The 24,331-nt window shown below is 37.7% G+C and overlaps 1 protein-coding gene across 2 annotated transcripts; it reads right to left on the reverse strand.

The window, feature by feature from the left end:
• Nucleotides 1–7,116: 7,116 nt before the first annotated feature.
• Nucleotides 7,117–24,176, reverse strand: LOC145980406 (uncharacterized). 2 transcript variants are annotated; one of them, XM_083113481.1, is made up of 4 exons: nt 23,666–24,176; nt 17,909–18,016; nt 13,933–14,734; nt 7,117–8,484 (listed from the first exon to the last, which is right to left on the reverse strand). In XM_083113481.1, exons 2-4 carry the CDS (start codon nt 18,012–18,014, stop codon nt 8,253–8,255), a joined length of 1,140 nt encoding a protein of 379 aa, XP_082969607.1. In that variant the 5' UTR covers nt 18,015–18,016; nt 23,666–24,176; the 3' UTR covers nt 7,117–8,252. The 2 variants fall into 2 exon arrangements, with proteins under 2 accessions (XP_082969607.1, XP_082969608.1); XM_083113482.1 differs by having other exon boundaries at nt 8,341–8,484; nt 14,237–14,734; nt 23,666–24,161.
• Nucleotides 24,177–24,331: the final 155 nt, after the last annotated feature.

The raw sequence follows: 24,331 nt of genomic DNA on the forward strand, positions 1-24,331 counted from the left end.
TTTTCACGATTTTTGGTGATGACATGTTTTGAGATATTCAAGGTCAAAGGTCAAGGTCACGTGACAAAATTGTATTTTTATCCAAAGGTAGGCTTGTTATATATCGCTGGAAAGCTTGTTCAATTCCCTGTACAATAAGCTTTATTTGAGCTTCCTATGCAAAATAGGGTCGGAGTTACAGCAGATTTAGTATATCTAAGTGAGCTCAGAAAGGGCAATTTATGCGAACTTTGACCTTGAATAATTTAACAATTACAAGACGCATGAGACTAAAAATTTTCATAGCTACTAGTTCCATGCATACTTTCAACTCCCCAAATTTCATGAAAATCGGAGATGGTCAGGTTGGGGGATGTGTTGATTTCGCATGGAATGACTATTGTTGTACGCCACTGTCTCAAGCTTCGGAATTGAGCGAAATGCAGAGTTACATTGGAATGACTATAGCTCAGAAAATAAATGCCCCTAGAGATATGAAAGTTACACCGTTGTACGCAGAATGAATCACAGATTCGGGCGATATATAATTTATGCACATTCGGTGTACATATGGAGGGGAAAGGGGGGAAATCCCCTGATTTTTTTTTAAAAAATGGGGTTTTCCCCTGCCCCCCCCCCCCCGAAAAAGATTTCAAAATGCAAAATTTATGCAAATTCGGTGTATATATGGAGGGGGAAGGGAGGAAACCCCCCAAAAACACGTAGATGACAAAAAGTCCTTGGAAGTCCCATCACTTCACTCAAGAAATATCCTCGCAAAACGACACACCTACGCACAACTTTCACGGATGAAAGTTCGTATTCAGGGCTGTGCTGAACATTTTTTTTTTGTAAAATTTCTATTTTTCTTTTAACTTGCATCATTGCGAGGCACAATGTATAAATTTGACATCCGCTGAAAGCTCTTTCACTTGAAAGAAAACAAAACCGATTTCATCTCTCTACGACACTTAGTTCTTGAGCTACATTTTTTTTTTTTATTGAAGTTTGAAAAGTTCCTGTCTAGAGGCGCTCCCATCCGCTAAAGAGGAATGCCAATGCTGTGGGACCTTGATTCTCAGGGGACCAACATGAAAAACTTGGAAAAAAAATATTGTGTTGCTCTACTGGAACCATGAAGTTTGAATATGTAAGTCAATGTAATTACATTTTCACTTTTATGTGGCAGCAGGCCTTGGAAGTGGAAAATGTAGGTTTGGAGATGTTTGCTTGAACTTTGAGGATGTTCTTCGTAAATTTTCCTAGCGGGGGGAGTAGCATCCTCCTCCACTGAGAGCACTGTGCAGCAGAATTGAGTATAAAATTCAATGGTTGTCCTACTGCAGTCTTTCATGGGATTAATTAAACACAACACTTTGTGTCGCATTACATTACTTTTTTGTTTTTTTTTTGTTTTGCAATTTGTTTGACTCAGTGATTTATCCACACACCCCCCCCAACACCCTCCCAAATTTTGGTGAACACCCCCCCAAGCAGAAAAGTGGAACACTCCCCTACAGGGGGGTGTAAATATGGATGTTTATATCAACAATACAATGACAATACTTCAACATTAACAGAAAGAAATCATTTGTAGCTGAAGAAGCATAGTCCAATGGACCTTTCGATCAACTAAAACCAAAGTGTCAAGGAAGGAGGGTGGAATGTGCAGCATGGCCAATTCTTGGAAACCGCAGCTCCCTTGACAAGGCTTCGGTCAGCTCTAGGGAAGGGACACTGCCATCTGGAAAATGTCAAACTGACCTCTCGCCCTCCTTCCAGGGAGCACATTCCGTGCACAGTGTTGACAGTTCAGCGTTTGAATACCTTTATATTTCTTAAATACGTTACAGATTCATAAATGCAATTATTCAACCCCTGAGTCAATGAGATTTACATCTTGTTGAATTTTCCTTTCGATTCTTCCATGTGAAAAATGTACGATAAAAGTAAGGGAAGAAATTCAAAGATACAGGTTTGACTCCTTGTAGTGAATTCTGTTACTATGGTTAGCAACACTATTTTCTGTAACTTGGCGAGATGAATGATTTTGGAGTGGTAGAGAAAAGAACAGTCAAATGCTCAAATGCCTTAGGTCAGTCTCAGTGTAGCATCTCCGTTCGTGTGTTGTCATTCTGTTTAGTGTATAACAATGTCTGAAACTTTACTGCAAAACTGTCGAAGAAGATAGAGAAAATGAAAAACCAGACAGAAAGAAACCGAAAGTGGTGAGTAGAAAATCAGTGACACTATATGTAGGTATAATTTCTTCCAACCGATATTCATAAGTACCAATATAAAATTTACTGACCGAGTATTCGATATAAAATGGTAAGTATTTCATGAAGAACCTAAGTGATTCATTCACGTCTATAGTTGATGACCATTTTTGTGGTCATTAGAAAGAGAGTTGTAAAAGGGGGAGGGTCCACGTGTGGTGCTTGCCTGGGCGCTAAGTACAAATGAGGTGCCGAACAAGCAAAACTGATAAAAATAGAAAAACGTTAACGTCGTGGTGCCCTGTGAAATTACTGGCACCCTATTAAATTATAAAGTTATTGTCAGTTTGCAAAGATATAGCTTTAGTAGAAATTGTCTTTCTCTTTGTATCTAGTCGGTCCCTGCCAGAATGACATGTTTAAGTTTATTCAACTTTTCAGAGGAAGCAATGGAAGTGTAAGCAGGCCCGTAGCTAGAGGGGACAGGGGACAACTGCCCACCTGAGAGCCTGCTTTGCCCCCGCTGTGAAAAATACAGAACGCCTAGAATTCTCACTAATCTTTACAATTACTCTAGCAACATAACAGACACTTATTGATTTTGTGATTATTGAACGTGTGGGGGATTCAGTATAACGTCGTATCAGGATTGGGAGGGAAAAATTTCCTTTTTGGTAATAGTGATTCATGTGGTAGAGAGAGGGAGTGGATATTTGATTTTTGTTACTTAGTGTTGCTTTTCTGCCACTTATAGTTAATCGCACCCTCCTTACCTTGGAAGGAAGTCCATTCTAGGGGAAACAAACATTGAAGTAAAAGAAAAACAAGACTAGGAGAATCTAAGAATAGCAGGACACTTGGATACTCATGATGGAGTTAGTTTTTACGAGATCCTTGCATTTTTCTTCGAGACGGCCAAGGGCACTTGCAAGGGGCAATTACCCCCTATAGATTTCAAATTTTTATACAAATAAAAATACATTTTGTAAAATTTTCTTGCTCGCTTCGCTCGCAATGTCTTCTATTCTTATAGTCCCAAGTTCACAGCCATAGCTATATGGGACGGTGGGAGTCGGCCCTGGGAGCCAAACGATCTATATGAAAAAAATGTCAAAGAGAATGCCATGGTGCCCCGTAAAATTATTAGTGCCCTATTAAAACAATTTCTTTCTATGAAACTTAATATGAAATATTAATGATGACACTGTAATCCAAGAAGTCATTGATCAATCAAGGGATTCCCATTTGTTTGTCAAGTGTCAAAACATGTATTTCAACTATAATATAATTCACACAATATTTTGCAAAATGGTTAACGTAACCAGTAGGCAAACATTGTCTGTAATGATGCAAGAGTCTCTCCTTTGAAGGAAATAGAGTCCGTGGTGGACACCCATATTTTAGCAAGTACAAAAAAAATGTATTACAAATTTTTACATAGTTCATCAAAGTGTAGATAATATGTAACCATTATTATTTAATTAATTTGATTTATCTTGCATAACAGAACACAATGGTGTTGTTGGATTCTCGTTAGATTCCTTTGTGCGGAAAAATCTTGCATACTGGAAATTAGAGGGAATCATTATGAAGCATGATTTATAAAGGGCTCCCTTAATCAGTTCTTCAGAGAGGCCCATTAATCGTCTATTCCTATTAACATTATCAACTTGTAAATATCAAGTAGTTACAGTCCCTATTAGCCTATTTATGTTAAACTTTATATTCTTTGCAAATCTGGAAAGGTCATTATCGAAAAAAGCAATTTGATGCTGCTCGAAGTTTTTTTTTGTCCGTTGCAGTTTCAAGATATCATCCCTTTTCTGTTACTTATCTCTTTTGGGGGAGGTGTCAAGTGTCTCTGTGTACCCTGCTATAGCTATCTGCCAATGCGACACAACATATTAAAAATTTGCCCCCTCTAGGATTGACTTTGCCCCCCCCCCCTACAAAGAATTCCTGGCTACGGGCCTGAGTGTAAGGAATTAAACATAAAAGAAATTTAATTTACATTCAGTCCCAAATATATATCTGACCATAGGCGCACCAGTGAGGGCACGACGACACTTGCCACTGCCTGCTGGAAAACGTGGAGAGAGAAAATTTGTTTGGTTCATTGTGCCCTTTGTGTTGGATAGTGAAAGAAATGCTATTCAATTTTTAAATAAAGAAATGCTATTCAATTTTTAAATAATTGAAAATAAAATTAAGCATTGCCTCAATTTAGAAGTGAAAATTCCTTGCCTTCCTTTTGCAGTTAACATGCCATGCGTTTATTTGCACATGTTATTTTGTTTTCTTTTAAGGCAAAGAGGCACGTGTCTCCTAATTCCCTGGAGTCTCTCATTTAGTATTTGAAAGATAAACTCTTAAAAGCACCAAGCGTATTTTCCAAAGTTTTGTAAGGGTATAATGCATATGCATATTATTAATTAAACATAGCGACAGTATCCCATGATGTTTACTCTTACAATCTTGCTTTGCTCGTTCGGCATCCTCTTTACCTCACCACATGCCCCCTGCCCCCTCCTGTTCTAACAGAAAATATGCATGTATAATTTTAATAGTTCTATGTAGCGAGTGAGTTCCAAATTCTGCTGGTGTTTTCAAATCTCTGTTTAAACGATGATTCACAAACTGAAATAAAGTAATGAAACTCGATATATTTAGAGCATGGCCATGAAGACGTTAAAATATAGTGGGAAGTTGGGATGCACGATTGATGGATACCTGATATTGCTTTTGAATGAAATCGGTCAAGGAATTTCATATTGAAGTCTTCAACGAACGAGCAAGGCAAGATTGTAAAGAGTAAACATCATGGGATACTGTCACTATGTTTAACTAATCTAACTAACTAACTCTCTAGCCTTCTTAAACCCGAAGGTTCATGGCTGCAGCAACACAGGCCTTCCATCTTTCCCTATCTTGAGCAAGATGTATATACTCTTTTCCATCCCTACCGATTTCCCTTAGGTCCATCTCAACGTTGTCCCTCCATCTTCGTCTTGGCCTTCCTACAGGTCTCTTACCATCAGGTTTCCCAACAAGAATCCTGTAAACTCCTCTTTCCTCTCCCATTCGTGCCACATGGCCTGCCCACCTAAGTCTTCTTGATTTAATTATTCTAATAATATCTGGACATGAATACAAATTATGTACTTCTAAATTATGTAACCTTCTCCACTCACCTGTCTCCTCATCCCTTTTAGGTCCAAATATTTTCCTAAGGATCTTATTTTCAAATACTCTCAATTTATGTTCCTCTTTCAATGTAAGGGACCACGTTTCACATCCATATAATACTACAGGCAAAATTACTGTTTTGTATATTTTAACTTTTAGTTTCTTAGATATTAAACGAGAAGACAAAATTTTATGAAGAGAGAAGTAACATGCATTTCCTGAATTAAGCCTACTTTTTATTTCCTCTTTAATATAATTTTCATTTGTTAATATTACTCCTAAGTATTTGAATTTGGAAACTGGTTCAAACGAGTTGTTATCAATAATTAGATTTTGATTATTACCTAACACTTGCTTTCGGCCTGTAAGCATATATTTAGTTTTCTCTTTGTTAACTTCCAAACCTATCTCTTTAGCAGTTTTGAAAAATATTTTAGCATTATTCTTAATTGTATTCACATCATCCCCCAGTAAGTCTACATCATCTGCATATGCTAACAACTGAGTCACACCATTTAATTTTAGTCCTTCTTTAGTTTCTTTTACCTTCCTTACAGCATATTCTAAGGCAAAATTAAAGAGCAATGGAGATAATGCATCTCCTTGTTTTAACCCATCATGAATTGTAAATTTTTCAGACATATTAATACCCACACGAATTTTACTTTCTGTTTCACTGGTGCATACTTTTATCATACTAACAAGCTTCTTAGGTATTCCAAACTCTACTAATATATTATATAGTTTATCTCTTTTGACTGAATCATATGCTTTTTTAAAATCAATGAATAGCTGATGGACATTTTGATTATATTCCCACTTTTTTTCAAGTGTCTGTCTGATGTGAAAAATTTGATCAGTAGTTGATCTGTTACGTTTAAATCCACATTGATAATCACCTATAATTTCATTAGCATATGTTTAACTAATAATATGCATAATCAGTTTGCAAAGAAATTGTTCTAAAAATTTCTTTGCTCATTTTGCTGACAGTGTCATAATTTATTTAAGTCATATTATATCTGCATTTATTACTACTACTTCAGACAGGCAAGTGCGCGCACACCCATGCAATGCATTCTCACTGATATTTCAATTGGGCAGCCCCAAGTTGAACTCCGAGTTACACCTACTGCAAGAACGATACAAATACAGTTAAAATATTGCGCAAGTGTTCCTAATTTCTTTATAACTAGCTTAAGAATTGCATGAAATGATTCCTGGTAATAACATTTTAAAATTTTGTGTTTTTAATGTCATCCCTTCTATTTTGTCCAACGATTGATTAAATGAAATACTAAACATTATCGGAAGGAAAGCAATACTCGAAACGATAAACTGAAATGTTAACATTAATCTATTTTACATCTTTTCCTGTATTTGACATCTTTTTTCTTCTGAAATGTTACGTGAAGGGAAAAGGGGGGGGGGGTTAATCTCTAGAAACATCCTTGAAGAAATTGAATGAGGGCGAACATTTTTAAAATGGTCCAAAATATGCACTTAATTTCCCCAAACTTACACCCCCCCAAAATTTTCCAGCACCCCCCAAGGAAAAAATCCTGGATAAACCCCTGGTTTGACTATCATTACAACTAGTTGACACAAATGGCCATGGCAGTGGGAACTAAAAATTAGATACTTGAATAAAATTTTAGTAAGGTGCACAACTGCCACAGGAATATTCTACACTGTATGACATGGAAAGTAGAAATGAAAACCTTCCTGTTAGTATCTTGTAAAGCAATATATTCTGATTTATTATAATACATAACAAAGCATTGTCAACAACCATACAATATCACTGGTATATCAAAGTATAAAATACATGCCAGTTTAAAAATCATAGCAAAAGATTACAATGTCATGTGCAAATTGGAACGTTAATGTTACATGGTATTAAATATGAGGTAAATGTTAATAAAATTAATGCCAAGTTGAAGCTATAATCGATCACCAATGAAAAAAATACAAATTGGAGTAAAGTGGTAGCTGATACATTATTATTTACAGATCTCTTGAAATTGTCTTGTTGCTAACAATATTACAACAGAGAAGATGATGCGATATTTATTTGCAAGTGGCTGTTGCAGATCCTATGTATTTAGATTTTTGTTTGGTTTGATAGTAAGTCAACTATATACAGTCCATAACAACATGATTATATTTTTCCAGTGAGATGCGTTAATCCTAAATTTATTCAGAATTAGGCAACACACTGTTAACGTAACATAAAAAAGGCACTATTTACATAGGTTGATTGATTGTTCAGTTATTGTCTTACATGATTCAAAATACACAAATAAGAACTTGCATGTACCTAAGCAAATACTGCCTTTGTTGTTCCCATGCCACATGATGGAATATAATACTGGAAATATATTCTGTTATCACTGAATTGCCTCGAGAGGACAAAATAACCATATAAAAATATTATATTCGCTTTTGAGCAGCATTTACAAAGATTAAATCATATTACAAATCGATGGTACTACGTACATAGGTTTTTATATTTATGATAAATGATCTTAGCTGGGTTATCTGTAAATATTGTAACCCCTAAGAACCACTAATACAAGTATAATTAATTCAGTTCCAAAAGTTGGCGAAAATTCAGCATGTACGAGTTCAACAATCTTCTGCTATTAAATTTCAAGCTACAAATGACAAGACCAAGAGTGAGTATATTTACAAATGAAAATGGTAAAAGACAATTAACTTGCAAGTTCAGTTGATTATGTCTTAATATTGGTTTTTAGAATGATGTAATTGCAGGTTTTGGAAACTTCAAAATCATTCCTTAAAAAAATTAATGTTTTGTGGTTGACCAACCAAAGCTGATTATGGAACTAGTACATGCATTACACACTAGTTTTCAGTGCTCTTTAGAGCTGCTTTTGGCACTTTCAGTATCCCAATCCTACGTAAATAATGCACAATGACTGGGGTGGCCATAAGAGTGATTGCTATTCTAACTGGTGCAAATACCTTGTGAATTGCATATGCCACCATAAAGGTACTTGCTCCAACTGCCATCTGCTTGGTTTCAATACTTCCTGTTAGTCCAATGGAGCTCAGAATAGCAGGTATGTCTACTCCACTGCAAGAGAAGGAAAAGATGTTTGCTAAAAGTTTTACCATTAACTTATTACTAGATCTCTGATTTGTAGGTTCGTAAAATTGGTTTTATAAATCTTAGATAGGCTCAAAAAATACAGAAGTAGGTTCCAGAAATCTTAAAGTGGTTCAAAATTCCTGGAAAATACGGATTACCTACAATCGTTAAAAATAAAATCTCAGAAGAACCGTAAGAAATTATCATAAGTATGTATAAGAAACAAATATTAATTTTCTAACCAAATTTCCATTTGTATTAATTTTCAAAATTATCCACAAATTATTGTAATACTATACTTGTGCTGTTAGCAAAGTTACTTGTTGATATGAAAAATGAAATACGTATGTATAATTTGCTGCACAATACGAGGGTGGCTTGAATTTATACATATTTAGAAATGCCCTGAGGTAAGGTTCTCCAGTACAGCTTTTTTTTATCGAGGAAGGAAAAGAAAGCTGCATAGAAAATAAAACAGAATTCTCTCAATCTGTTTACTTTGTTTATCTGACAAATGGAAGATTATTGCAAGATAAGATACATTGAAGTTGATTAGGTAAATATGAATGAAATTCTAATACAATTAACACATTTTTGTAGATATCCTGTAACTTTGTGACTTGTGTTTGTGCATGGTATTTAGAGTTTTGAGTATGTGAAATGGCAAATATAAATTCTGCAAACTTAAATTAAATATTTTAAATATATAAACCGTCTAATTGAATTGAATTAGAATTTTGGATATGTTGGAATCACACAGACCCTTTATATTCTTAATATATTTGTGTGTGTGGGTGGTGAGATGTGGAAATATGTAAGGTTCAAAAAAAAAAAAAAAAAAAATGCTTGTATCCTTGAATTTTTTGAAAGTTCACTTTGCAAACTGGTAATTATACTTGAATTTTATCATGGTCCTACAGTAGCCACTCAGAATATATAACAATCTTTTTCATGTTATCAACAGTCAAACTCCACCTTTGTCGGTGAGGATCATCTCATATGCTGAAAATGATCTTTTAACAGAAACACAGTGAGTGGTGCAAATTTGAAAACCAAAAATGCTAATTTGCAAGACGTGAATGCCACAAAACATCTAACTGAAGCAAAAGTAAGCAAGATCACACCGGATCAGAAGTTTGCACTTTGAACTCTGAAGGTAATAGTGGCGCCAGACATTTTACTATGTGTAGAGCTTTTAAAAAAGATCATGGACTTGGAGAAATCAACAAAGTATGTTTGAAACAAGTGTCATTGAATTTTTTCATCACCAGACAGAGTAAATACCCCTGTGTGATATAAAAATCCTGTAAAACCTTAAAAAACATAAAAACCGGTTTGATTTAGGTGCTTAAGCAAAATTGGTTATTTTAGGCATTATATAACTTCACCAGTTGTGTGACATAACTTGTTATTTCCTGTTTACCTACAAAGGAAAAAAATAGGTTGAAAACCTAAAATCCGAGGTATACTTATTAGTTATTACATTGCACAAGCTCTTGCATAGTAAAAGGAAAGGGAATATCAGCATGTGGCTGAAAGGAGTAACCAATAGAACACTTTGCATATATCTGGCAGCTGACCTTAACCTGTAACGGACGTGGCCCCTACGACAATCAGCGTAGAACAACGCTTTCGTTCTCGGAAGCAATAATACACACTTCCCTTTTCTTTTCAGTAGCTTCATATTTTGGAATATCACATAATCCCCCCCCCCCTTCACTCGGTGTGCTTTAGTTTCGGAACAATAGGCACTCGTGGGTCTCTTGGACCACGCGACGCCCTTTACATAAGTCTTTCAGTAAGGAACCTGATGCAAGAATCGGAGTTGATGATCCGTCTTTTAGTGGAAATGCCCTTGCCACACTTGAAGAAGTTGGAAGCAGAAGTGAATTATTACATTTGGATTCTTATAAAAGTGATAATAAAACTTATTTCCACGGACTATCGTTCTGATCATAGAGCTTTTCCCCTCATTTTGACATTGTGCAGAATTTTTTTTGCGTGCGACCGGGACCTTGAGCATGGTAGTCAGACGCGTTACCGACTGAGGCCGCGGTGGCTCAGTCGGTAACACGTCTGACTACCATGCTCAAGGTCCCGGGTTCGATCCCCGGCCGGTTCAAATCCGGGAACTTTTCTAACGGTAAAAGCGGCCCCGGCGCCCACCCAGTGTTGAATAACATGGGTACCTGGGGGAAACCCTGGGGGGTAAAGGCGGTCAGGGGCGTGATGCTGATCACATCACCCCCACTCACGACCGGATCTAGAAAGTGTGGGGCGTTACCCCCACACCCCCTATACGCCTTCATGGCGTGGTGCTATGCACAGGGGAACACTTTTACTTTTTTATATTTGGGTAACTGGATGTATGTTCTTTGATAATTGACTAATGAAGGCATTTTTTGTATCTTACAGTCATATTTATTGAGCCGTTTACGAATATGTCGCCAATTTTTCTAGCGTTAGGTAAATTGTGTAATTAACATGGCAATAGTTGAGGTCTTCCTATTAACTGTGAAGGTGGTGCGCGGACTCTCGTTTTAAATAAGTTGTTATGTTGGGTTATGCACTGCCTACAAGCGTGCATAACCCAACAAATTATAACTTTTAACTTGTGCGAATCAGTATGTACGCGTGCGATTCGTGATTAAAGATTTGGCGCCCACCCAGTGTCGAATAACATGGGTACCTGGGGGAAACCCTGGGGGGTAAAGGCGGTCAGGGGCGTGATGCTGATCACATCACCCCCACTCACGACCGGATCAAGAAAGTGTGGGGCGTTACCCCCACACCCCCTATACGCCTTCATGGCGTGGTGCTATGCACAGGGGAACACTTTTACTTTTTTATATTTGGGTAACTGGATGTATGTTCTTTGATAATTGACTAATGAAGGCATTTTTTGTATCTTACAGTCATATTTATTGAGCCGTTTACGAATATGTCGCCGATTTTTCTAGCGTTAGGTAAATTGTGTAATTAACATGGCAATAGTTGAGGTCTTCCTATTAACTGTGAAGGTGGTGCGCGGACTCTCGTTTTAAATAAGTTGTTATGTTGGGTTATGCACTGCCTACAAGCGTGCATAACCCAACAAATTATAACTTTTAACTTGTGCGAATCAGTATGTACGCGCGCGATTCGTGATTAAAGATTTTGGACATTTTAATTATAAAGTATTTGGAATTTTATTTACTGTCACGTGTCACAATTCGGTGGTTTCCTTCCTGGAGGAAGGGTGGATAGTCTTAATCCCGATCCCTGGGTGAGAACTGGTGCTCCCAACTGACCAGCTGGAGCAAGGAGCGATGTGTTGCCAATTTGGATCTCCATACCCTGGAGTTACGAGTGGTGTGTGGCCGTGGTGGCTCAGTCGGTAACGTGTCTGACTACCATGCTCAAGGTCCCAGGTTTGATCCCCGGCCGGTTCAAATCCGGGAACTTTTCTAACGTTGGAAGCGGCCCCGGTGCCCAATAACATGGGTACCTGGGGGAAACCCTGGGAGGTAAAGGCGGTCAGGGCACTCATGACCGGATCAAGAAAGTGTGGGGCGTTACCCCCACACCCTCTATACGCCTTCATGGTGTGGTGCTAAGCACAGGGAAGCACTTTACCTTTTTTATAGTGGATAAACGTTTATCATAATTCCATAAAGAATGCCCAAAATACATGATAATTTGTGAAAAATGTGGCTAATATTTCGATAACTCTTAGAAATGGTAAATTCAATTTGGTGGAACGAAGGCCCACACGATGTCCTTTGTGTTACAATCTGGCACCATGCCCATTACGGGTGAAGTGCCATTATTTCTGATCATCTTCATGGGTGTGTGAAATCTCGGTCCTAAAGTAAACTCTGAGTAATATTGCCTATCATGTAGTATAGTTGTCAAGCATTATTCTATCTTTGCATGTTTTTCTCATCGTGCTTCAAAGCAAACTATGTGACTATGGTAGGGTTGGCATTTAAGTATGTCTAACTTGTTGGTTATGTCTGGTGAGCAACATTGCACACAAATAAGCAACATTGGGGGAACACAAGTGAACCCATAGCTTATTCTAGTTTTGCAGTTACCAGTTGAGAAGTTGGCCACTACAAATTACATCTTGCTTTCTAAATTTGAAATGTAATTGGTGTTGCCACTAAAGTTCACATTAACCTTTTAGCAAATGGAGCCTTGTTAAAGTGTTTTTTGTTCTCAATTTTACATGTAAAAGTGAAATATAACAGAATGGTTGAGAAGTTATAAGCCCATTTTATAAGATCTATCCCATAATACCAAGGAAAACAAAGGACTTTTTTAAACTGCTATATTGTTTTGAAATTTGAGTATGTCATACCTTCGCATGTATACAAATGAACAAAAATGAGAGCACTGAAATATCTTGTCGTTTTTCAAGAAATGGCATGTTAATGCTGCCATGTGATGCTGGGAAAAACCTTTTATCGTTCATCCACAACTGTTTTACAGCAGATGTGAAGACCTTTTCCTGTCCATCCGCTAAAGCTGGATTGCTTTGCATTGTTTGTGGTTATGATCAAACTTATCTTTGCACTTTTCAAGGGTTGGTTTATGCGATCGAACCAGCAACCTTAGATGTCCCTCGGGTGGTGATAGCTCATTTCATCATTCATACTCACTTGGCGTTCTTAACCTATCTCTTGCGAGAGGCAAAGAGTGAATAGCTTGGCATACCAAATGAACACATAAATTGGATTTTAGTCTCCCTAAGATTGTCTCGGCACGGTGATTGGAAAATTACCTGTTTCAACTAGGTGCTGAAGTTCCCAGCATATGTTGGATTTACTGAATGAATCACCCAGACAACACTATTTATCCTCCAAGGATTGCTGCCGTAAATTCCGGGTCGATATATCTGTTTACTTCCTTGAATTGTTTATTTCATCAAGACTGTTGTACCTTCTTTACTCAGCAATCCTTAGATTCCAGTGTCTGTTTCCTGACTGGTATTCCGATAGCCAAGTATCAAGAGCAATTGTCTTTCTATTTTAATAAAATATATGGGTGCTATACGATACAATCCAATGTTCTTTCATACTTCTTTTCAGACACTCTCACCTTGTGCATGTTGCCTTGTACATCTTTCTGTTCAAATTATATTGTATCTTCCAAATCAGTGCAGTTTGAAGCAGAAATGTACATACATGGTCTGAAATTAGCAGACAATTTTTAACGGAACAAACCAACCTTCCAGATTGCATGGAAAGCAACTTTAGAAATGCTATTTATGATAATGAACTTTTACGGGAGGACTTTAGGAATTATCAGTTTCTATAACTTGTTTAATTCAAGCAATTTTCAGAATGTGAATATAGCATTCTCCTTAAGAGAAGAAATACCATTTCACTGTCTTGAAGAAGTGGAAAATTATGAGTAGGGAAGGTAAAGATCATAAAATTGGGAACATACCTGGATACAGCCATGTAGCAACCACCCAATGATATCAATGAAATACCAACATGAAATATTACAACAGTCGCTCCATAATCCTTCACAGCTTTTTTCAGTTTCTCCTTGCGGGTTAAGGGATTGTTGTCACCGTGCATTGAGGTACTGTATGCAGATGCAAAGTTGTTCAAGTGTGACGAAAAATGTCCCAAAGCAGTAAGCGTGGAGTACGATACACTCTGAATTGGGGAGAACTTGAGGGGAGCTGAGTTAGTAAGCAAATGATTAGAAATTCTATGCCTCAATCTTGTATTATTTCTCATACCTTCATCTTCATCTCCTTCCACCGCTTTTTCCATTGACCTGGGGTGCGTCTTTTGCAAATCTTCCGCCAGGTACTTGTGACCTTGGCCCCATCCTCCACCAGGCATATTGAGGTGCGAAGGTGCTTTACCCCTTACTTTGAATGGATTGGGAACATTTGTTTGCATTACGGAATGAAGGCTGACCATCCCAAAGCAATCGTAGCTATCGACGTGGGTGTCTAAGCATGGCGGCAAAGACTGCGTAGGCTGTGCTGTGCAATGGTTCACTTGATCGCTCATGAACCGACTTCCGAACACCCCTGATTGTTGAGAAAGCACCATTGGTGCTGCAAGATCCCTAATACGTTGACGGGAAAACAGAACTTTCTGTCCTGCATTCAATTCCTCCACATTCGCCGGCAGAGGGATGGTTCCCACTTGTGGTAAAGTTGCTGTGGCTGTTACGTGTAGTTGGGACTTCCTGGAAATGGTACAACTTTCTTCATTATTATCAGAATCTGAAATGAAAAGGAGTTTGCAATCAACAACCCACAAATTAACATTTTTTGATAGGTTTTACAATGAACAAGGAAAGGACACAAAGAATAAACAGAGTAATACACACTGACAACAAGAATATTGAGTAAAATTTATTGTTGCACCAAATGTTGACACATCCACCCTGTTCAGTCTTATTGAACACCTAATACTTTCAAAATACGTATTACTCTTAATGTACAGGGTGGGCCAGAAGTCATCATCAGATATTGAAATGCAGAAACTACTGAACAAGATACATTAAAGAGTGACATAGGACAAGAGTCAGTGCTGCTCACAATTGTCATTTTATCCTTGCAAATCCTCGACAGAGTTCATACGAATTCTGCTATTATTTTCCTTTAGAAAGTACCTCAGCTAATTGTGACATGTTGTTATGTCTGAATTGGACTTTTGGACCCCTGGGAGGCCAGGTGAGAGGTCCACCTTAGCCAACCCATGCTGGAAACTGGTTGCTTAGAACTCCAGTAATGCGTTTCACCAATTTCATGCACCCATGGCCTAACGAGATATTGCTCATCCAAAATTTAAATTCATTCGAATATAATGCGAGTTTGGCGAGCCATACAAAGCAATTAATTATGATTATACAAGGTAACCAAAAAAGTTCTTGCCGTTCTAGAGCAGTGATAAACAAAGAGCAATACAGTGGACGGTACGTACCTTTAGGTTTCGAAGTAATCTCCTTCAGCATCCAACACCTTTTGCCAACGTTCCTGCAGCTGCACAATACCCTGGTGATAAAACTCGGCGGGCTTGGTTCGTGAGTGTGTTCCGCAGGTCTCCCTCATTTGTGAAGGATCTCCCACGGAGGTGGGTGTTGAGGGAATGAAACAGGTGGTAATCTGTTGGTGCAAGGTCCGGTGAATATGGTGGATGGCACAGTGTCTCCCAGCCACGTTGCTGAAGGGTCTCCCAGGTCCTCTTTGCCACATGTGGCTTGGCATTGTCGTGCAGGAACAGCACACCCTTGAGATTCACCAATGCCGGCTCCTTCTGCCGCAATGCACGGGTCACCCTTTGCAACTGCTGAGAGTAGAGGTCAGCAGTGATGGTCTGACCAGGTGGAAGGAGCTCGTAATGCACCACTTGCCGACAATTCCACCATACAGAGAGCATAACCTTTCGTGGGTGCAGAGGTGGTCTTGAGGTATGAGGAACAGGATCATGTGGCGACAACCAATGTTTGGTACGCTTGGGAGTGTCATAGAGGACCCACTTTTCATCACCAGTGAGCAAGCGATCACATATGAGTGTGTTCAGAGTGAGCAAGGACAAACAGGCTGTCACTTTTTGTTCCTTGTTGGCTGCCGACAATGTGTGAGGTACCCACTTGCTTAACTTGTATGACTCCCCTATCCCATGCAGGTGCAGTCTGACTGTTTCAGCGGAAACATGGAACCTTTCTGCAAGTTCATCACACGTTAGACCACTGTCCTCCTCGATGGCTGCTTTCAGAGTTTCATCATCCAACACATGTGGTCGTCCACTGCAAGGTTCATCCAAAAGGCTCACATCTCCCGAACGGAATTTCTGGAACGAATGCCTGGCGGTGCATTTGTTCACGGCATTCTCCCCAAATGCCTGGCAAATGCGGCGACTTGATGCAGCAGCTGACAGGCCCACTTTAAAGTCATACAACAAACGCACGCGAACAAGCTGCTTCGATACCTCCATTTCTCTTCGACACTGGATGAGCTATGACTGCTGTATGTGCGCAACGTGCCTGTATTACTGACAGTCGATGGTCAGACTAACTCCCGATCACTTGGCAGGCATGTGCGACATTTCGTTTCCTCTCTGTGAGCGCATGATTAATGGGACGTCAAAAACGGCAAGAACTTTTTTGGTTACCTTGTAGTTTTAAAGAGTTTTTGAAATTTGCACAAGATAAGAAAAATACTTGGTTCTGCAGTAGACAAATACATACAGGTCAGGACTAAGAAATATGCAAATTTGTAAGTATTTATTTTGTTTTATAAAACATGTAAATTAATTATTTTGTTTAACATTATCCATCTCAATAACATCTGCTGGACTGAGCTAAAATTTGTTGTCACTAAATCTCCCATAAATTCAATGCCAAAAGTTGGAAATCTGCCATAAATTCAATGCCAAATTTTGGAAATCTCCCATACATTCAATGGCAAAAGTTGGAAATCTATAAATTCAATGCCAAAATTTGGAAATCTCCCATACATTCAATGGAAAAAGTTGGAAATCTCCCATAAATTCAATGCCAAAAGTTGGAAATCTCCCCTAAATTCATCATCGAAAGTTGGTCACCTAATCAACTATCCAACATGTTTGACCATCAAGTTGGCTAATCTTATTTATCTTGTAAGAGGGAAGGATACAGATTTTAAATTTGAAGGGCAACAAATCCTAGACATGAGATGGTACAAGTTGAGTAAAAAATGTTTCATTACTAAAACAATTAATTGGAACAAGCTATTTTTATTCATGATAGAGTCTCAAACTTGACTATAGTTTCATGATGATGAATCTATGACAAATCATGTAATACAAATTATATAACAGAAAAGAAGAACATATTAGCTATTATGAAATATTACGAATATGTAATTTATTCGTTCTGAATAGTGTAATTGAATTAGGGTATAAGTACACAAAAATACATAAAGTGTTTAGTTATTGTCATATTTCAATTAATTTGCATGGGACTGTACGTGTGTGTGAATTCGCCCACTAATAAATGTATGAACGTTGAGAAAATATTTCAAATAAAGTAGGCCACTCAGAAATGAGGTCTACAGTCCCGTGCGAATTAATTGAAATACGACAATAACTACACAAGTTATGTATTTTTTTCTACTTATATCCTAATTCATCAATTACACTATTCAGAAACAATAAATTACATATTCGTAATATTTCTTAATAGCTAATATGTTCTTCTTTCTGTTATATAATTTGTATTACACGATTTGTCATAGATTCATCATCATGAAACCATAGTCAAGTTTGACTCTTATCATGCATAAAAATATCTTGTTCCGATTAATTCGCACGGAACTGTAATTCTCCTACTTACCACATGTGCATAGTACACACATAACGCACTGCATAAAGACTTACACCAAGTTCATTATAACCTAACAGATCATACATACCTCCTAGTTTTCGTTTTAGTTTGTCATGTGACCATCTCATAGAGCTGCAGCTCCCTAATGCACACATTCCATTGCAGCTCAGCCTTTGAACTTGTAGGGTTAACATCTCTGAAAGTATACCGTATTTGTAAAATGAACATTGCCACATTTACATACATATTATCTTATTTAGAGAAAAATAAAAACATTCTGGTTAGAAGAAAGTTCAATATGTGGAATTATAACTGTAATTACATAAAGCCATGCATTTATATTTTAATATTTATTAATCTTGCTTAATGATTTTTGTGGTACAACATTCCTGCATGACTTATTGTCTCCTCTATTATCACATTTCTTCTACCTATTATATGATGGGAGATTTTCACAAGCAAGGATGTGGCAACAATTCGTAAAATAGCAATTGAGTTTTTCATTATTTCTAAAACTTTTGTGTTTGTAAGTCACAGATGGTTTCAAAGGTAGGCTGTGGAAGTTCTGGCATTACAGCTGTTCAGTATGTGTGTGTGTTTTTAATGCTGTGTACAGGGTCAACGAAATTAGTAGTAAGTTGTGTTTTATACAGCATATATTGATGCACTTGTATTTTCGGTAACAGTTTCATAGATCGGAGACACATTAAAATTGGATATTTTGTGTTTCGCATGGTTCGTACTTACCAATTTTGTATTGCGGAACATAGTTCAAGGTGCCATTATGCTTTTTTACATGAAAACAAATGCATTTTTTCACATTTTTAATTATATTTTTTTTTCTTTCTTTCTTCGTTTCCGTAACACACAATTTGGCGGGCACATCTTGACTCACGTGGGTATGCAGTGTTTCAAGCTTATGCACCGATAAATACCTACTATCTTGTTCATCACCGGTGGAAATTATACATTATGCACAGGTAGCTGACGGATAGCCCCATGAACCATACATGGATAGCCCCACGAACCATTCACGGGTAGCTCCACGAACCATTATACACGGTAGCTGACCGATAGCCCCACGAACCATTTCCGATAAGGTTAGGTTTGGTTACGTTAGGCAAACATAGTAAAAAAAAGGGGGGGTTGAAACATTGACAGGGGCTTACGTCATCAAACGTACGCAGCATCCAGTTGTTGTAAGGCAAGCAAATGAAAGCAATGGCAATTTTGCATCGGTGAGATATTTCTCTTGAAAAATACATCATTTCCCGGTCAAATATATTCCACGATGAAAGAAAATATCTCGATGAACGTTGTAAACCTTGGAGAAACTCATTTCCGTAAGTAGTTTCTTGTGTAAAATTGAAGAAATATGTCTCCTACGTATGCAACTGTTACCGTATTTTCAATTGTATCTTCTGCAAATATGTGTATAAAGAAACAAACTGCCGGAGTACTAATTGAGGCAAGTGTACAAGTACAGGAGAAGACTACATGTGAGGAAATAATACACGAACCAAAATATTACCAGCAGAGTGTACTCATACACATATAGGACCAAGACAAATGCACATGAGGCAAAAAGTATTTTACACGGAAAACAGAGCATTGGGTTTTCCTCACACAAGTGTGCATGTAGGCACGTAATGAATTTATGCCATATACAGTCATGGACTCTTTTAGGTTGTAACAATCCCTTTGACAAGACCTTCAATGGGATCATTACAATTAAGAAATGTCCATGACCAGGCAACGTGTGCATGCATAATAATAAGGTTTTTTTTGTTTTGTTTTTTAACTGTCAGATTGAATTTTCTCATGACTAAAAAAAATCTGGGGTAAATATGCGATAACACCCGGACACCTTTCACTCATTTATTTCCTTAATTTTACCACTGGTACTTACCTATTTTGCCTTGCGGAACATTCTTTAAGGTGAAGTTATGCCTTTTTAAATAAAATACTGTCCACTTTTCATATTACAATTGATTATTTGTCTTACTTGTTCCGCCTCTGTAATAGACAATATGGCGTGTACTCGTAATGGATCATCGTACGTCATGACGCGCCAGCTTGTGTTTTGTCGATTTTCAGTGCGCAAGCAGTATTTCAAACCTTCATGATGGAAAATTACGTACCATTTCAATTTTTTTTTCATGTTTACTTCCACAAACCATGCACGTTAGACCCAAAAACCATCCACGGGTAGCCCAACAAACCATTGACGTTAGCCCCAAAATCCATCCATGGGTAAACCAACAAACCATTGACGTTAGCCCCAAAATCCATCTACGGGTAGCCCAACAAACCATTGACGTTAGCCCCAAAAACCATCCACGGCTAGCCCCACAAACCATTCACACAAGGTTATGTTAGGCCTGTTAGGTTAGGTTTTCGTTAAAAGAAGGCACGTTTGGAAACACTGCAGAGATCGCGTGACTTTCAACGTTCTTGCCATCTGTACACACACAATGGAAACAAGGACATAATGTGGCAGGCAATGCCAATTTCTTACGTAAAAAGTGATTAATTCTTGTTCGGCAGCATTAAACTATGAAGTTTTTACTTTCCGTGAAAGAAAATACCTCCAAGAATGTCCAGAATGCTAAAGAAACTCATTTCAGTAAGTACTTTCTCCTGTAAATTTGAAGAAATCCGTCTGGGCGATATCACAGATTTACCAAATCTGGACTTGTATGCTTATAATCATAACTTTAATCCAGGCATAGCTTATAATTTACATGAAATCAAAAATGCAAAACAAGCATCTGCTCTTGATTATACTCCCACTTTTCTCAGTAATTCTCACAACTATATATCATGTGTCAAGAGCATGTACATTTGTTTATATTGAAAAACTCCAGAATATTATCATTTTCCTTGACTTCCTGGAAATAATAATTAGAGAGTACGTACCTATAATTATGTCTTAGACTATTAGACTACATGTATTAACAACAGAAGTGTCTCAGAAGATCCCACACAGAAAGGTAACTGTAACCTCAGAATTTTGTTTGTTGCTTGACTACATCCATTCCTACAATTGTTCACTTTGTGGTCCATGGTGGTATGTCTGACCACAATTTATCTGATGGGATATTTGGCAAAGGTATGTGAAAGTGATGGAACATGATGATACCTGAATAAAGTAAGACTTCAATAGCATAAAGGAAGTTGGATATGTATCTGCCTTTCCAGATAGACAAACATTGATTTAGTTTATTTTACTTTGATTTTCTGCCACTTTTAGCTAATCGCGAAAATGAGGATTTGATTAAATTGATGAAGAGAAGACACGCTGGGATTCGACTTCCAGACCCCTTCTAACTACTCTGACATAGAGGCTGGTCAGATAGGCGTACGCAAGAAGGGGGTTACGGGGTTTAACCCCCCCCCTTGAGCTTTTGAAATATTGTGAAAAATGCTGTGTAACAAAATTTAAATGGCCAATTTATCACAGTCAAAGATCTTGGACAATAGTCTTACTATTACTACTACTACAACTACTACCACTAATAATAATAATTTGAATTATTATTTCCATGCAGCATGGAGAAAAGCACAGCATTCCAATCACACGCATCTTTCAGAGTGATGCCTTGAAAATAAAACCGAATTCTTGAAAATAAAATATGAGAGCAACTATGATTCAAAAAAGAAAAAAAGTTGTTTTGTATCTCAGTTGCAAACATGTTCAATACACTGGCGAACGCAGGATTTTTTTTTAGGAAGGGGGTGGAATAGTAAATGTGGATAGCACATGGCTTCGTTTTGGAGGGCAGGATGCATAATTAATTATTTCGTATTGTTGGAGCTTTTCAGTCTACGTAAACCAAATGTTTCTTGTGTTCAATGACTGGTACTACTTTACTATACCAGAGACACCTATCAATGATTTATTTTGCAATTTTTTACATTGCTAATATACTATTCTGCATTGCGGAACATTTATTTAGGTGAAATAATGAATTTCTAACGAAAATAATGCATATTTCTTACATTAACGAGTACTTACTGTTGTTCCTTATTTCCCACAAACTATCCACGGGTAGCCCCAAAAACCATTGACATTAGCCCAAAAATTCACGATAGCCCCACAAACCATCACGTGGACGAGGTATGCCTACTAGGTTAGGTTAGGCCTGTTAGGTTAGGTTCCATTAGCACTCCTTTCGCTCAATTTAGCAAATACAGACAATACGGAGCGTATTGTGCTCTAGTGCAGAAAGCAAATAGCGGCAGCAGCAATCAGCAGCAATAGCGCATCGGAAATAGATTTTCATACAAAACCACATGCATTCGCATTAAAATGGATCAAAACTACATTCCCGAACATCAACAACACTACAGAAAATGATTTGCGTAAGTACTTTCTCCTGTAAATTTGAAGAAATCCGTCTCTGGTATAGTAAAGTGTTACCCAATGACGTAACCCCCGGTCAGTTTCCAAACTCGCCATTGTTTTGCCAGAACATGACAATTTTAACTATGTTTGCCTAACCTCACAGAACCTAACCTAACCTTGCGTGCATGGTTCGTGGGGCTATTTATGAATGGTTTGTGTATTTATGATTGGTTTGTGGGGTTTTCGGACCCGGAAAAAAATACAAAATGAGTAATACAAAAGTAGGTATTTTTCGGTGAACAAGGTTGCAACTCTGCAAACCCACTTATCATCGACAACGCTAGTCAAGATTTCTCCGCCATATTGTATGTGGGAGGAACCTACAATAATTACTTGATATGTGGAAAATGGAAGCTATTTTCGTGAAAAAAGCGAAATCCCACCTTAAACAATGTTTCGCAATGCATAATAGGTAAGTACAATGTAAAAAATGACGAAATGAACGAGTGAAATGTGTTTTCCCTATACCATACTGTTACCAAAAGGGAAGACCTCCGTGGCAGTGGTCCTGGGGTCAAATCCCAGCCTGGGCATGGATGTTCTTTGTGAGTGTCCATTCATGAATTTAATCATGTCATCACTCACATTCATTGACACAATTAGCCAAAAGTAAGGGGAAGGCAACATTAAATAACACAAATCAAGAAGAAAACAGATTTAAGAGAACTGTGGGAGAGTCCACTTCATCCTATGCTCTTTTAATTACTGCAATGTACGCATCCATGGATGTCCTACTTTTCGTTTCAAAAAATATGGTCACCCTACTTTGGGGATGTGTCTCTCAAGTGGCTTCAATGGAGTTTCATGCTTGATGTTATGTGATCAGGTCTTGGTAGCATTTAGGAATGTTATTTTAATGCTAACAGCCATAACCCTGACCTACCTAACCTAATAATGAAGACATTTCTTCATCCTGTAGGAGTATACGGGAAGTGATAAAACCGTTCTCCAGAAAATACGCAGTAAGCAATCACTAAGACTCTGCAGTATGTGTCAACAGACAAACATAATCCGAACAATGTATAAAATACATGTGTACCAAGATCAATTCAATTGGAACTTTAGTCTTTTCTAGATTTACAATAGTAAAACTTTTTTTATGAGGTTAAGATAAGTTAGTTATGAAAATCACATACGCATGCATAAACATATGAAGACATATTATTCTCAGAGAATCTATTATTCACAACAGCTACTATTTTATCCCTTGTACTAATTTGCTGTATGCTAGTTTCTTAATACTGATGTCGTCGCCTTGTAATCAAGGGGTCCCAGGCTAGATACCCGGTGGAGGCTTATAGTAGTTCGGATCCCACTTCAAAATGTACATCCAGTCCCGATTATCCTTTCTGTGCATAAAGTCGACTTAAATTCAAGGAAACACTTCTTACTACGAAAAAATATATAGCTGCAAGACTACAAATAACTATTACTCACTCGATGCCCAACAAAATATAGGCTTCAGTTTCAAGTTTTCCCCACAGATTGCTTTTCCGTTCTTATGGAATGGGAGTACGGTGAACACGGATCAAGGTTGTTCAGCATCCACCTAACAGTGTTTCCAAGAGTACTTGGTAAACTGCTGTCAATGCAAGGTCAAGAAGGAAGGCCACACAGTATTCTACAGCATATTTGCAAATAATGCAAGTCAACAAATTTATTCGATTTGATTTAAATCGTACTCTCTATTTCGTCCAATCAGTTCGATTTCGTTATCATTGCAGAGGGTGGACAAACAAATGTTTATTGCTTCATTAGATAATTACTTCAGGGTGGAAACACTGAATGTCTGTCAGCTGCAAGAAACGTGATTCCGACACCAATCAAGGCCATCTACTTTAGTTCGTATACTTTATCTTCATTCTAGTAATAATTTACGAAAATAGTAAAGTACAATGTAATTAATGCCATCTACATCGAACTGGGCATGTAATCTAAAAATTCTCCTTTCGCTCTAAGGATATAAGTAATAAATTCCTTGCATATATACACACCACAGATTACTACCAATGGCAGTTTCTTAAGGGTTGCTTCGGCTGCTTCGGCTTCTCTAGTTCTGTATATTTATTGACAGGTAATACTTGATGCGGTCTGATTATGATG

This window comes from Lepisma saccharinum, chromosome 27 (genome assembly GCF_977018435.1).
Source record: "Lepisma saccharinum chromosome 27, izLepSacc3.1, whole genome shotgun sequence".
In the NCBI taxonomy this organism is placed as follows: domain Eukaryota; kingdom Metazoa; phylum Arthropoda; class Insecta; order Zygentoma; family Lepismatidae; genus Lepisma; species Lepisma saccharinum.